The 14,861-nt window shown below is 50.6% G+C and overlaps 1 protein-coding gene across 8 annotated transcripts; it reads right to left on the bottom strand.

The window, feature by feature from the left end:
- Positions 1 to 7,043: 7,043 nt before the first annotated feature.
- LOC116661778 lies at positions 7,044 to 14,855 on the bottom strand. Of its 8 annotated transcripts, none has more exons than XR_004317742.1 (6): positions 14,198 to 14,855; positions 9,321 to 10,135; positions 8,963 to 9,040; positions 8,676 to 8,724; positions 7,668 to 8,572; positions 7,044 to 7,274 (listed from the first exon to the last, which is right to left on the bottom strand). XR_004317742.1 is itself a non-coding variant. In XM_032474318.1 (5 exons), the coding sequence occupies exons 1-4, from the start codon at positions 14,507 to 14,509 to the stop codon at positions 8,703 to 8,705; spliced, it is 1,227 nt and encodes a 408-aa protein (XP_032330209.1). In that variant the 5' UTR covers positions 14,510 to 14,855; the 3' UTR covers positions 7,044 to 8,572; positions 8,676 to 8,702. The 8 variants fall into 8 exon arrangements, 5 of the variants coding, with proteins under 5 accessions (XP_032330209.1, XP_032330210.1, XP_032330214.1 ...); XR_004317741.1 differs by having other exon boundaries at positions 7,044 to 7,730; positions 7,848 to 8,572; XM_032474318.1 differs by having other exon boundaries at positions 7,044 to 8,572.
- Between the last annotated feature and the right edge of the window lie 6 nt (positions 14,856 to 14,861).

The following is a 14,861-nucleotide window of genomic DNA, read 5'->3' as shown; positions in this document are numbered from 1 at the left end:
TTATATACGCGTACATGACAAAACCAGAAGAGAAAAGGGGGCGATCATGCGATCTCGTTTATACCGTGGTGGTGGTTCGTTTTTGTTTTGCTTTCTAAAGAAGGGTGAAGATGCCTAGCGCACCAAAACTGCACTCGTGAGGTTTTTCCCACCCTGAGAAATCCTACATGGCGACGGTGGATAGAACCTAGCACCTGCCTCGTCTTCTCCTCTTAAAAATTGAAAGAAAAAAAAGATTTTTTTTCTTTATAAAGAAAAGCATCCTCCTCACTTCCACCCCCTCCCTCCAAAGGGCCCCCGCCTCCAGAGAGCCAGAGAGCCACCGAAACTTTGTTTCCTGGGAGCGACCTGAAAGCAAGCAGAGGCACTGGGTTCAATCAGGGGTGACTCTGCGCTCCCGAACCCTGCTTATTCTTGTCCATGTTAAAGTCACTTGGGGACAAATTGACTGTGAAACGGGAAGGAGAAAAAAGAACAGTTTCCAGAAAACAAGAAATATATATATATATACTCACAGCTTCTGAAATTAACAGACTGATAGCAAAGCCAAAAGAAAAAGAATACGTATCCTCAACGTAACCTTGGAAATAAAAAGCATCACGAAAGAGCAGAGGGATGGGCGAGGGAGCAGGGGACGTCCACCGGCGAGTGAGGGAGGCCCCGGCCAGTCCAGGCACGGGCAGGCGGACTGGGCGTGGAACAAGGCCCGGCTGCCAACCCCGGCTCATCTGCGGCCGCTCGGGCGGACGACGCCTAGAGATGCCACCGCTAATATTTTTTTTATTAATATTTTTTATTTTTTATTTCTGGACTGACTCAGATCAAGGGAGTTAGAAAGACAGCACTTCTCCGGACTCCTCTCCTCAATCCGTTGCCAACTTTGATCGAATGGGTGCTGTGGAAGTGATTATATAATACTGCCCTTTCCAAGCAGTGTTTTTGGTAGGTTTTAATAAACAGACTTTTCAAAAGACGGCAATATAGAATTGTTAGATCCGTTGTTGATCTAAAAATATTTGCTTTATATTTTCATTAAATGACTTCTTTTAATATTTTATTCAGAATACTTATGAACTGCTGCAAAACGGTAATTTATTTTTCCCCAGATCTTGTATTACGTGTTTTTTTCAGACGAGCACAAATCAAAATGAAATGAAAAAATATGGACAGTTGTTAGGTAATAAGGGTATCTTTTGATGTGATCATTTGATTGTAATTTAATTTGAGTAGTGATTCCGTAAGAGCTGATCGAGAAAATAAATTTGTTAGAATGAAATAGTCTGTGTCTGATGCATAAACACTGTGTGGGAAGAAAAAGAGTCCTCTAGAAAATATTTTTTTACTAATACAAATCCTTAAGGGATAGTGCTAAGTGAGGAAGTAGGACCCTGCTCCACCTAAGATATATTTGCAAACCTAGAGTAAAGGTCAATGACAGAAACCGCTAGTAATTGACATAAATAGTCACTCCTTGTTAGTCCATTAATTTCACTATATTCTTCTCTCCCTTAATTTTAGTGGGTGTTTTTAGTATTTTTCAGTGAGATTATCTCAATGCTAGTCTTTTCCTCAGAAATACCTGTGTCCTTTCATCATCTTTATCAGAAAGTTGGACTACATCACCAGTAAAAAAAACATGCCAACTGATTATTAATGGTTAATACAGAGTGCCCCCCAAAGTTTAGCCTCTCTTTTTCCTCTCATCCCCCACCTCCGCCATATCACTTCGTCTCTTTCCTCTTCTTCTGAAGATTAATACTTGTAAAGAACAGCTTACAAGTCGATGAAATATTTTTATATCAATTACTTCTGGTGAATAATTATCTGTAATTAAGTTTAAGTTATTAAGCTGTTTTTTTTGGGGGGGGAGGTTGTTTTTCCTATCATGAAAGTAGTTCTAAAATCCTGATTATGGCCCACACTGCTTTCTGTCAGTGTGATTACCAGTTCAGACTTAAGCTTCTAGGTTTCTGTGTTTCGGTCTCTCCCCAGTATGATTCTAGATCTTCTTTCCTGGTGCTGGGGTTTTTTGCTTTTTGATCACTCTTTAGACACACCCTGCAGAGCGGTCACATTTATCAAGTTAATGTATCAATATTTACAATGTGGGAAAGTGAAAGTGTCATGCCTCAGGTTGTAAGTAACAAGACAGCAAGACGCAAGAGGCTCTGCTTAGTTGGGTCCGTTGGTATTCTACTTTAAAAAAAAAAAAAAAAAAGCTTTTGGAGTGAGAAAGCAATGATTTTGCAGATTAATTTCCCCCAATCTCATCGAGCTGTCACTCACTTTTCGCATCTTCTCTCATCTTCACTCCCTCTCTCTGTGATATCGATGCAGGGGTTAAAAAACCCAGAAAACTGTGAGAGCAACAAGGAACAGTTATTTCTTCCAGACAGACCCTGTGCCACTTTCATAAATCAAGCCCAGCCAGATGGCCATGTATTGGGTTGCATTATTTTAAACACCAAACCGTACTAAAAATCACAATCATTTTGATTTGTGAAATCTGAAAAAGGCCATATTTATTAAACAGAGAGCAGGGGGAAAAAATGAAAACAAGAAACCACAATTTACTTTTCTTTGCCTCCTTGTGTTCTGTTTCTCTTGCTATTGTAATCTCTTTGCCCAGCAAATTTACAACCTGGAGTGGGGGGTGGGGACCAACTTCATCATTTTTCCAGGGTCCGCAGGGGCAAGCACAGAAGGCCCTATTGGAAAGCTGGGGATTGGGTGTGGTTGCTTTAATATGGTGGACGCTCCTGGCACGTGAGATGAAATATTGTTTTCCCTATGGGACTGGCAGTGGTTGATCAGACAGGGAATGGGTCTATTTCACATTTTAGGAGGTATCTGCTTACCTATTTGGCTGACAACAAAAGAACTGACATTGGATTTCACACTGTTTTCTATTAAAAAGGAACCTTTGCTGATTACTCTGGAAGAAGCCCTGATTTGGGGGTAGCAGAGTAACTTAGTTCGAGAAGCTGGGAGAGCTGGCCCACTTTCTTTCATTATTTTGTATTTTTGAAAGTGAGCTAAGGCTTGCACTCCATTTTTTTTTTTTTTAAATCAGCCCTTTGAATGTATTTACAAAATGAAAGTCATGGCTGGAAAACAAAAGAGGGCAGAGATAACTGAGAGGTTTTGTGCAAAGGCTTATATTGTTACACATGTAAATAATGAAAATATTGTTATATATCACCAGATCTTTTTAATGAATTTGGTCATTGTGTTCCTTTGCAGCGCAAGTGTCTTGTGCTTCGTCAAGTGTCCATTTGTTCCCTCCATTTCGGCCCACCCTCCTCCTCCCCTCCCAACCCAGTGACAAAGTTCTGTTCCATCAATCTGGCTAATCCCAAACTAGGCCCATTTATAATCTGCAGTCTCCTGTGGCCCCTGACCAGTTGTCCAAGCCACAGCCATCTCATTCACCCAACCCTCTTCCCCTGCAAGTCTGGGCGATAAATCATTCAAGGTGTATTTAAAATAGTCACTTTGCTGTTGTTGATCTGCTTTTTTTTTTTTTTAAGGACTTAGCCAAGGACTACTTCTTCGTTCCAAAACAGAACTATTCATTATTAATCTTAGAGATTCCTTCTGCTTTCCCTGTAGCCTCAGTGTTTGCGTATTACCACATCCATAATCTGTTTTGTATGAATGGTTTTCAACATTCAGAGAATACTTGGTTCTAAAATTAAATGCAGTCTATGCTATGGATAGTTTTATCGATAAGTGTAATATTTTAAATAATTTTAACAATTAAATTTGTTTTTTAAATTATATATTTGTAAAGTATTTATCCTGTTGGAAGCAACAATATATTGTTGTATTTATTCATTTATTTTTGTAATAAATGATCAACCTCTTCAAGCTAAATCAAAAATGACACTTTTATATATGTATACAAAATGCATTTTAAGAGATGGGCCTATTTGCACCAATTTGTATGTAAATAGAGGAGGATCCATCAATAACTTGTAGCTTTCAGAACTAAATTGAAGGAAGAAACATTCTCTCCACATGGAGTTTAGTTTGCCCAAGTTCCAGGGTAATTAATCAAACTCTAAAATGGATGCAACAAGTATTAGCACTGGATGCAGACTTGAAATTAATTATTTAGGAGGTGGACCTGGTTTTTTTCAAGGCAGAAGGATAGAAATGAAAGAATTCACTTCTTTCATGAATTGCACGTGGCTGGCTGGCTGGACTGATTAGACTAGATGCTAAGGTATCAGTGATAAAACCCCGTACCTGGCTATGCTCAGACGTCTGTGGTGGGAAAGGGTGTTGAAGGAGAGTTAAGACTTTGAGGTTATCAGTGACCCAGAAGCAAGGTGATGTAGGAAAAAGAGTTGTGTGATGTTTAAAAAAAAAAAAAAAAAAAAAAGATCCTCTAAAAATGTCCCTGAGTGAAGACCCAATTTCTCCTCTTCCTGTTACCGAAGGCAGGAGCAATCTGTACAGGTGTGGTTGTGGTGGTGGCGGTTGTTGTAAGAGTGATACGTGTAGGAAGTGTGGGGGTCACCTCTCCAGCTTTCCAAGTTCTGTAGGTCACTTGGTCATCTCCGTTTCTCAGGGCGGCTGTTCCGGGGGCCTGAAGGTCACCCACGTGACCTCCTGGCTGCTAGAGCCCCACCGTGGGCTTGATCTTGATTTCAATAAGGAAATCAGAGGGCTCTGGGTTTGCCTCCTGAACTTTCCAGTCTAGGAAAGGAAACAGTGCGGAGGCTGGAAGGGATGGGTGGGGGTGGGGGCGGCGGAGATGGCAAGGATACTTGTGTAATCAGATTCTTTGATTTTGTTAGCCTGGCTCATGGCCTATTAATTAGATTACTCTCTCTTTCATTCTTGATTTCACATCCGTGTTTGTTCCTGTCTCCTAAAATGTGGGCGCGAGCGTGGCGAGCGCTATGATGTCACTGCCGGCCAGCGGCGGCCGCCTGGCCTTCTGGAGGGCCGTGGGCTGCGTTCTTGATGAGTCGGGTCTTCCTCGAGGAAGAGTCGTTCTGGAAGTGACCTCAGAGGGGTCTGGGAAGAGGGCAACTGGCCTTCTCGCGGCGGCTGGGTGCGCGCGCGCCGCGTGCCCGTGGATGCGGGCGCGAGGAGGGCGCCGCGCAGAGTCGCGGCCGGGCCTCTGCACCCCTGGGTGCCGGCGGCTGGCTCAGGTGCAGGGCCCGGCCCAGGTGGAGGTGGGGGATCGGAGGAGCGGAGGAGGAGGGTGCCGGCGCGGGCCGCCGGCGTCCGAAGCCCAGCTTCCCCCCGGGGTGCCGCGCGAGGCCGGGCGCCCAGGTGGGGCGGTAGCTGTCAAGGGGGCGGGAATGGGGGTGTCCCGACCCTGCCCGGCCCAGCTCTGCCCGGCAGCCGGGCCGGAACAGCTGCGGACAGTCCCACAAGCTGTTTTCCTCGTGGCGACCATTCAGCAAAACGCACGATCCTTTCTCAAAGATTTAAATTTCGCGGATGAATTACCATACACCGGTTGCTTAGCAACTAAATTCAAGCAGGGCTGAGAATATGCAAGCTTTTTGTATTCTCATTAATAAAAATGCCACTCTGACACAGCAACCCGACTTTGGATCACTGCAACTTCTGTAAAAGCCGTAGGAGAATACAAACCGGTCCTGCCATTTAATTACAGATCAGAATGGCTTGAAACGCGATGTTTTGTTCATCTATCTTCCTAAAAGCGATGTAAAAAATAACGGCTTTTCAAGAGCACTAGTAAATTCTTCTTCTTTTTTTTAATGGAGTTGTCTATCGGGGTTACTGATAATTGTCAACTGAAACTTTTGGAAACAGGTTGAAATTTCCCCCTTCGTCATTAATGCTCAATCCTTCAGCCCACAGCCTCTGACCCTGCGCTCCGTTCACAGCCTAATAATTACAATTACTGCCCTGATTCTGGAACAGCTCGGGCCTCGGGAGCCCTGGAACTTAAAGGACAGTTGGCACAGCAATCGACAAGGCCCGTGGCTGGAAAAAAAACCTAAGGACTTGAGGACTTGTGGGAGTTTCGTGGGGAGGCTGAGAGGTCGCCTGAGCGGCTCAGGCTCCGGGCGTCCAGAGACAACTTCTTGGAGGGCACAGGGGAGAAAGGGCAATCGCCCTCTGCTCCACGTTTGCGGATTTTCCGTCCTGGGCCTGGCCTCCTCTGCCGGGAATTTGGTCGCCGCCTCCCCGTGCGGACGATGGAGTGGAGAGGGCTGAGCCCCGGACCTGCTGGCCGACTGTCTCTGGGCCCCACGCCCGAGGGCCCTGGAGGAAGAACGCAGGTGGAGCTGGAGCCACGGGTCTCCAAGGTCAGGGCCTGGGGTTTCCATCGGGAACGCTGTGTGTCCCTTCCCGCAGGGTGCCGCGCAGGGAGGGGACGCACTGAGTCGGAACAGGGCCCAGCCCTGGGCTGCAGGCCGCGGGCGGGGGTGCAGGGGTCAGCGGGGCCCGGCCTGGTGCGCGGCTCGCTCGCATTGTTCTCAGCGCGCCGAGGCCGGAGCGGGTTGCGAGCGGGGGCAGGGCGGCGGGAGGCCGGCGCTCGGTGGAGTTTCGGGCACCAGGCCCCGCCACCGGCCCGGGCTGGAGAACTGGGGCGCCCCCACGGACGCTGGGGTCGGCCGCGTGTGCCCGGCCGCGTCGCGGTCCCCTCCCGGGCGACACTGAGCGGGCGGTGGGCGAGCGCGGCGGCAGGGGAGGCAGGGGTGCCCAGGCCACCCGCCAGAGGACTGCGCGTGCACCGCCTCTGAAGCTGCCCGAGGAGGCCGCGGTCAGCTTTAGAAAGATGCGGGGCCAAAGTGAAACTCCCTAGATTGGTTCCAACAGCGTCCCCCCCGGCAGCCGAGCCCCTTCCTCCCACTCTGGCAAACCTGCCAGAACTTCAGAGGTTACTTTCCCCCCAGGTCAGCCTGGCTGCGTGAAGACCCTGAAGCCCCCAACTGACTCAATTTAACTCGGTTTCTTTGCAGAGAATAACCAAAACCAAAAACCCAAAACAGTGGATATTAAACCAGAAGTTGAATGTTTGCCACATTAAATGCTCAGAGGCACCGGAGTTCTCAGGAAAACCTACATAATAAACAGGAAGCCATTTATTTACAAATACAATTGCTCTAGACAAGCCACATTCCATGTCCGTAATTCATTAATGGAATTCGTTCCTTTTCTTCCCGTTGGAAAGGGAAATTTTAGCTTTTAAAAATATCTGGGTCTTGGGGGCAGGGGAGGAGAGTGGCTAATTTACCTGTTCCTAGAAAAAGAAGCAGTGGTGTCTGGCCAATTCCTGCCTGTGGGGACGTTAAACAGTATAAAATAACCATTTAAAAGATATTGAGAGGTTTTGTGTTTTTTGGGTTTTTTCTTTTTTCTTTTTTACTCTTCAGAAAATAAGTTTGTTGGTAGTCGTTGCTGTCCCCAGAGTTACCCAGTGAAATTGCACTGGTAACATAACCCTAGTTGGAGAGCGTGTGCGTGCATGTGAACAAAACTAAAATTTAAATGACTTGAGCTGGCTGGGAACACAGCAAAATTTTATCGTAAAACTCACTTCATTGCCACCGTTTTAGAAATGTCTGTGGCAATGTGCCTGCTGCCCCCCCCCCCCCCCCCGTTTCCTGAGTCACACCTGGGGTGATGCAGGCTCTTGGCTTCCCCATTACCAGTAAGCCAGTATCACTTACCTGGAGAACTTGAGTCTGGTCCTTATTAACTTGGGAAGTTTTCTTGAAGTGAGTCCCCTGCCTCTGCGAGTTGGGAGAAGTGCATTGTTTGGGAGAGAGGTCACATCCAGGGGAAGGTAGAATCAAGTATGAGTCTCTGGGTGACCCAAAATGAGTAAACATCAAACGCACAGGACACACCTGAGGTATGTTTAGAGCCTTGTGAAGTCCCCAAAGGAGCAGAGTTTACAAAGGACAAAAGGAACACTAACTGTTGTCTATGTTTCATTGTTGGAGCTACAAAGTAGCAGGATGAACACTGAGAGGAAAGCAAACACATCTTTTTTTAATTCAAAAACAAAAACAAAAGGACAAGGGATGTTCTGACGAAGAGCTTCCTGAGAAATCGCACATTAGTTCTGTCCTGCAGGGCTGCCTCCCTCCCGGCACAAGGCAAGCCCATTTAGTAGGCTGGAAATTTGCACACTGAAATAGAATAGATATTCATTTCAAAGAGCTCGCCTTGCACCAGCCCTGAAATAAAAGATGCCCAAACCTACCACCCTCAGCCCACCCAGTTTCAGGCAGGACCACTTAGAGGAGTGAAGGGGAACCAGGCATGGTGCTTCCATTCAGCCCCTGTAAGAATCTCAGAGAGAGAGAGTCTATTTTTCATTGACATCTCCAAGGTTGAAAACTCTCCAGTAGAATTTTTAAAAATTAATTAAATAGGTCCAGTCAGAAAGGACAGCATCACTTGCTCAGGCAATCCTACTGATTGTAACTCGTGCTCCTCCAAGATTTCTTCCAAACAGGGCTTTAAAAATGTTTCAGACCTGAGAGATGTCTGACTCTTCCAAGATCTGTTTAAGAGTTGTCCTGGAGGTTTTTTATGCGAGAGGGATGCTAGGCAGGTCCAGTGACATCTGCGGGAGTGGAGGTGTGGATATTCAAGGCACTGAGCAGCCCGCACTTAAAACAGGGTTTCTGATTTTCCATGAGGGGGCCTCACAGGGCAGCACTGCTTACCTGTGTCCCTGGTCCCACAGGTTTTCCTCAGTGTATCAAAGAGGAGGGCCTGCAGGTGAGGGGGTGGAAGTAAAGGGAGAGACCAAAAGACAGGTCACTTAACTATCCCCTTTGTTCTGGGCCTTGGACTGGGGGTTCCAGGAGGGGAAAAAACAGCCTCCCAGGAATGAAGCCTCTGTGTGCATTACCCCGACACCCCCACCATGGCCCCACCCCAGCCAGGAAACCAAGTGCTGGCTGATTTGGAGCAAATGGGTAAACTCGAGGAATTCCTGTGTGAGTGTTACCTAATATATAGAATTTTCTGCAGGGAGAGGGGCTCAGCCTTGATTTTTCTCCAAATGACTACGTGCAGGCAGAAGGGACTAGAAAGAAGGAATAAGGACAAGTTAAATAGAAAAACCATGGGGAAATGGGACTTGTGTGGCCATATACGCCGATGCATGCAAGCTGAGGCACATGTGAACAGCCACTTACTGGTACATCCTGTCTGGGCCCTGGGCATCTTTAAACATCCTGCCTCTAGCTGTATTTGGCTAAAGAGGAGTGGTACCTAACTTGGGGGTTGAGGAGGGCAATCCTATCCAGGAATACTGGGCCCTGGTTGCCCTGTAGGAACCAAGTTAGTGAACACCTTTTCCTCACCTTGCTCTTTCTGTCAGAATCCTCAAATCCTCACTGTGGGGGGGCAGGCCACCCCCTGGCCAAGGCCCTGCTGTGCACACCCCAGCCACCCCGGCCTGAGGCAGGAGAGCTGTCCTTTCACCAGCAGCAGGAGGAGGAGGGCGCCGCTGCAGCAGCCCGAGGTCACATTCAAGAAACCTGTTCTTCTGGGAGAACTTCGCCCCAAAGGCGCAGGCGTTGCAAACCGTGTTCTTTTGCCCCCAGCGTGAAGGGGAGATGAAGCCAAAGGACAAGCATTTTGCAGGAGGGGATCTGGAGCTGGGCGGTGGGTCCCAGCAGATCCCCAGCGACAGGCCCCCTCCGCAGGGGGTGGTGATTGGGAGTGGGGGGCCAGGAAGGCGCGCCAGCTGACAAAGCTGTAACAAAGGATTCCAACGAAAGTGGTACCACGGATCTTTACAGGATCGCACACCTTCCAGGCGTGTCCCCAGCTCCCCAGGACAGAGAGTCCGTTGATTGTTCCCCGGGCTCCGCGGACGTGCCCGGGCTGTCAATGGTGTGGTGTTGCTTCGCAGCCGCGCCCCGCGCTCCTGCAGGCCCCCGTGGGCAAGGGTGGGTGGCTGGGCCCCGGCCCCGGGCAGCCCAGGGAGGCGCTGGTCTGGTTGGGCCACACGGGTCACCCTCGGTTGGCCCCGGGGAAGGTGGTGGGCGGCGATCTGGCCTGGCGATGCCTGGTGGTGCGGCCCTGAGGACTCCCCGCGCATCCCTGCTGGGCGAGAGCGAGCGCACTGGAGAAGGGAGCTCGCGGGGCTGGCGGGCATCTGAGTCACCAGGGCCTTGGCAAGAAAGCAAGCAGGAGACAGTGGAAAGGACGCCTCCCACGACGCGATGCTGGGTCGCTGGCCGAAGCAGGTGGGCAGCCCCAAGGCCTCCGCCTGGGCCCTCCATCCTGCACCCTAGACCCGCTGCCACGGAGCCCTGGCGTTGACCCTGAGCTCCAGCGCAGCCTCGGCCTCCAGCTGCTGTGTAGCAATTGGCGGCTAGGAATTGGTGCCCTAACACAGAGGTCGGGGTCGGGAAGGGTTGAGACCAGCACAGGAGGGAGAGGGAGTGGGGATCGGGAACCCCAGAGAGACCTGTGACTTCACCCTCACGCTCCCACTGGGTTCCAAGTTTCCCAGTGCAGCTCCCACCTGCCTTTCCCAGTTTCCCTGGGAGCTGGAGGCCCAGAAGTGGGACTCAGTGAGGCCAGCAGGAAGCGAGAAGCTAGGGTCCAAGTTCAGGACCAGGGGTAGGTGGAAGAACCCATCAGGCCGAGGTGACCCTCCGCCGGTGACAAAGTGGGTGACAAGGACAAAACCTTGGGAGAGCAGTGGAAGTAGGTCTAAAGTGTGGTCCGTGATTCTCTACTTGGCAGTGTCCCCTTTCTCTGTTTCAATCCCGGGGAGGCCTCTGGGAATGGCTGCTGACCTGGGCTTCCAGCTGCCAGCGTCCACCCCACTGGGCCTCCCAGCTCCTGAGCTGCCCAGAGTGGAAGACTTGCCCAGGCTGGCCCCGGCCCTCAGGCCAGGCCTCCAGACGCCGCTGACTCCCCCACCCCCATCCCTGCTGGCCTGAGCTGGGCTGGGCCTGCGACCCCACCAGGGGCCCCGGCTTGGAAATTCCAGCCAGTCAGCCCAGCATGGCAAGAGGGCTGGAGGCCCTGAGTGACACTAGCTCCTACCCCTGGCGACATACAAGTGTAAATGAGATGCATTTTGGCTGATCAGTCCACTGTATTTTCTGCAACTTAATGTGTCTACGTCTTGTCAACTCCTCCAGTCGGGAAGAATAGCGGAAGATTTTAAAGAGAATTTGTGTGTGTGTGTGTGTGTGTGTGTGTGTGTGTGTGTGTGTGTGTGTGTGTGGTTTCCAACTCCAATTCCATACAGGGAGATGGGTGAGAGTAGAGACAGAGAATTGCTGACATGAACAACATGATATAAACCCTCCTCAAATGCAACTTTAAGCCACAAAGAAGGAAGGAGAAAGAGGTGGGGGTGGGTTATGGCGGCTGGTAAGAGACCCTGGTGGAACCGGGTGAATCTAACTGGGAAAAGTTTCAAATTGTAAGTTTCTTTTCAAGAACAAAATTCATTTGTATTTACTTGGGTGTAGGGGAGAGACCAGACTCCTTCTCCGGCTAACCTAACATCTAAGGGGCCACTTGGGGGGAGGGTTGGGGGACTCATTGGGAGGGGAAAGGTTTTCTGACACCGCAGAGGCTCCAGCTGGGAGCATGTCCTCTTCATATGTCAATTTCCAAACAAGTTGTAAGGAAATTGAGGAAACTTGCCTCCAAGGCTCACCAGATTCCCCACCGGGTTTCCAAGAAAGCAAGTCTTCTCAGGGATGATGGGGGCCTTCGGTAAGGAAAGGGGAAGGACCACACGACCTCTGGTGTCTGCCCCAGGCGGCCTGGTAGGGTTCACTGGGGAGCTTTCTTCCAGCACGGAGCCTGGTAGGACCCAGGGCCAGCTCCAGCCTCCACTCCTGCCCCTCTTCACAGCCATGTGTTGTCTCAGGTTTGTCTGCAGCTGACCCAAGGAAGGGGGACAACAGATTTTCGGAGCCCTGTTCCCCAGCCCTGGCTCTCTCCCTGCTGCCAGACTCTGGGGTAGGCAGGGCTCCCACTGCCCTGAGTTACCGGAGCTATGTACTGGCCTCTAGTGCCCTCTTTCCTGGGAGTCTCAGGGTCAGCAGGGAATTTGTTGCCGAGTATGGAGCTGCTGTGTTAAGATCTGTCTCTGGGGTCAGCTGCCCACTCAAAGGAGCTGTGAGCTTTAACCCGCAGGATTATAGGGTCTTCTGGGGCTGCTGAAACCCTGACCCTGCCTCAGGGGCCTCTGGTGGAAGCAGAAGCCAGGCCCATCTCATTCAGGCGAGGTTTTTGGACCCCTCAGGTGTCCAAGATGATCCCGCCCCATCCAATTTGGAAGATTCCCTTCTCTGCTGTATTCCTTGGCTGAGGTGTGAGATGCCCTCACTGCAGGGCAATTAACTCCAACAGACTGGAATGGGGCGGGGTCACGTGCTTCCCGGTGAGAGCAGCGGCCACCCAGCACTCTGAACCCATGCAAACTTTTCCACCGCTGAGCAGAGGAGTTTGCTGGTCGCAAGTAGCTCAGGTTTCTGCTGTTCAGCCTGGGCACTTCCATACCAGCCTGGTAAATACATCAGATCCAGATGTGTGCTACTGCCCTGGGCTTCCACCAAGAGCCAGCCGAGGTGCTGGGGAGACATTCCGAACACATTCGCTGCCCCGGCTCGGCTCACCCACAGTCCTGATAGGCTGGTCGGGAGGGCTGAGCTCTGGGGAATGAGCAGAGGGGACACCTCCAACTTGCCCGGTTGCTTAGCCTGACTGCATCACGGTGGCTGTCCAGGGCTCCCGCAAGCTGCCCTCTCCTTTTTTCTTGCTGTGGATTCCCAAAAGCAATTTATTCCCTCCCTCCTTCCCTCCATGCCACCTCCTCCCATCCCAAAGCTGAGCATGGATTTCCATTTGGGATGAGAAGGGGTACCACCAAAGAGACAAGGAGGGGTGGTGAACCACCTTCAGCCACAGTAACCTTTACACCAACAGACACAAGTCTCACTAACCTCCTCTTTTGAACAGTTGCTCAGCTTATGACAGGCCGAAACCATCTGAACTCAAGAGCAAAAAGAAAATTTAAAACCCAGACCAAGTTACTTATTTCTCCTCTGCTCCCTGAGTTCACCAACCCTCACCTCCTCAACTCCCAGCCATCCCAGTCTCCATCACCCCATCTTAAAGATTTAAAGCACTTGTTTCTTAAACTCTTCCAGGGCTTTCAGCATTACCAGAGTAACTGGAGAGAGAACACACCCCGCCTTGAGCCACTCAATTCTGCATCCAAGCCAAATAGCCACCACCATCAATTACACTTTGCATAACTTGACACGGCCAGAAATGAAGACTCCGTTATTTACCAGAAGTAGAAATAAACTTCACTGAAAGAAATAAATGCAACTTTGACCATGGGATACCTACTGGCCCTCTGAAAACATCACCTCTGTCTTCCCACCCCCTTTACTGGGGTGGAGTGCTGTAAAAATCCAACGCAGCAGAATTTTGAAAGAGCGTGATCACCTGGAGCGGGTTTGGAGTCCTAAACTCCAATCATTAGTAATAAAGTCTTTAATAGTCATAATTGGTATTTAATTGCTTGATCTGATTGGTGCTTTATTCCTGACCTGATTTAGTTTCACCCGGAGGTACAGGTGGTCCGGGATCAGTGGAGGGAGGCCATTTGCAACTTTTTCAAGCAAAAGGGAAAGTACTTCTGTTATATTTGTAGACATGTGTCTCACATATTTCCCCCTGTCTTTTGTAAACTAAGAATAAACATTACAGATCTGGGTTTTAATTTATCCAGATGGAATCATAAAGTACCTAGGAGATTATACACACACACACACACACACACACACATACTATGGAATTGAGGACACAAGGCTGCTCACACTGAAAGGAAGGAAGAAACTCAATACTGAAGCGGAAAGAACTGAACCGCCAGCCGAATCGAGTAACTAAGCAAGTTCACTTTATTCCTTCGCAGGAAGAGGGTGCGCGGCGGCGAGGGCAAGTTGCCCCGGGTCTTTGAACAGGGACATCGCGAGGCGGGTCAGACCTTCCCACCAGCGGCCCCTGGCCCCTCATCACCCCCTGGTCCCTAACACACACACACACACACTCGAGCGCACACACTCGCTGCTCTGTGCTGGGGTCTTCGTTCCGCCTGGCTCCCCTTCCCAGAGCCCTGCCGGCGGGAGCACCGGCGGCCCTCCCTCTCCGGCCCCGGCCTGCGGCCCGCTCCCCGGCGCCCCGAACTTACCCGGCGCGGTCCTTCCACTCCGCACACAGACAGGAAACCGGCCTCAGTCGGGGCAACATTTGAAACCACACTTTGTCGATACCATCGGAGACGAGCGCACACTTGGGGCTCTGAGCTCCCGAGCCCGCTTCTAGCAGAAAGCCGGGGGTCCGGGGGAGGGCGGCCGGGCGCGAATCCTCCCTCCAGCCGCGCGGCCGGCTTTCTTATGGAAATGAACGCGGCAGGCCGCGCGCCCCGGCCCGCGGTTCCTGTCCTGGCTGCGGGGACCCGGGCGCGGGGCTCCCCTCCGCCCGGGCGGCCGGCGCCCGGCATTAAATATTCATAGAGATCGCTACTTTCTTAAAGGAGAACCCACCGCGCGGGAAAGTTCACAGCCAAGGGCAGGCACAAAGGAAGGGCTCGCTGCTGCGGGTTTGAGGTCCGGGAGGCGCACCCCTCTCAGCGGCGGGGCCCGCGCAGGCCACACTAAGGAGGGGACTGGGGAACGGGAGCGCCTTATCGAGTCACTTTCCTTGGAGAGAGAGGAAGGAGAGCTGAACTTGGTGGCGGAAGGAAAGCTCGCTCCCTGATCGCTGAACGGTTATTTAGAAATAAGCCCTCGCATCTGACGGCCTAGAATCCTCACGAGCTTTTTTTCCTTTTTTTCTTTTTTCTTTTCTTTTTA

This window comes from Camelus ferus, chromosome 36 (assembly GCF_009834535.1).
Source record: "Camelus ferus isolate YT-003-E chromosome 36, BCGSAC_Cfer_1.0, whole genome shotgun sequence".
NCBI lineage: Eukaryota > Metazoa > Chordata > Mammalia > Artiodactyla > Camelidae > Camelus > Camelus ferus.
The sequence above is the reverse complement of the archived record's forward strand: the minus strand, read 5'-3'. Positions and strand labels throughout refer to the sequence as shown.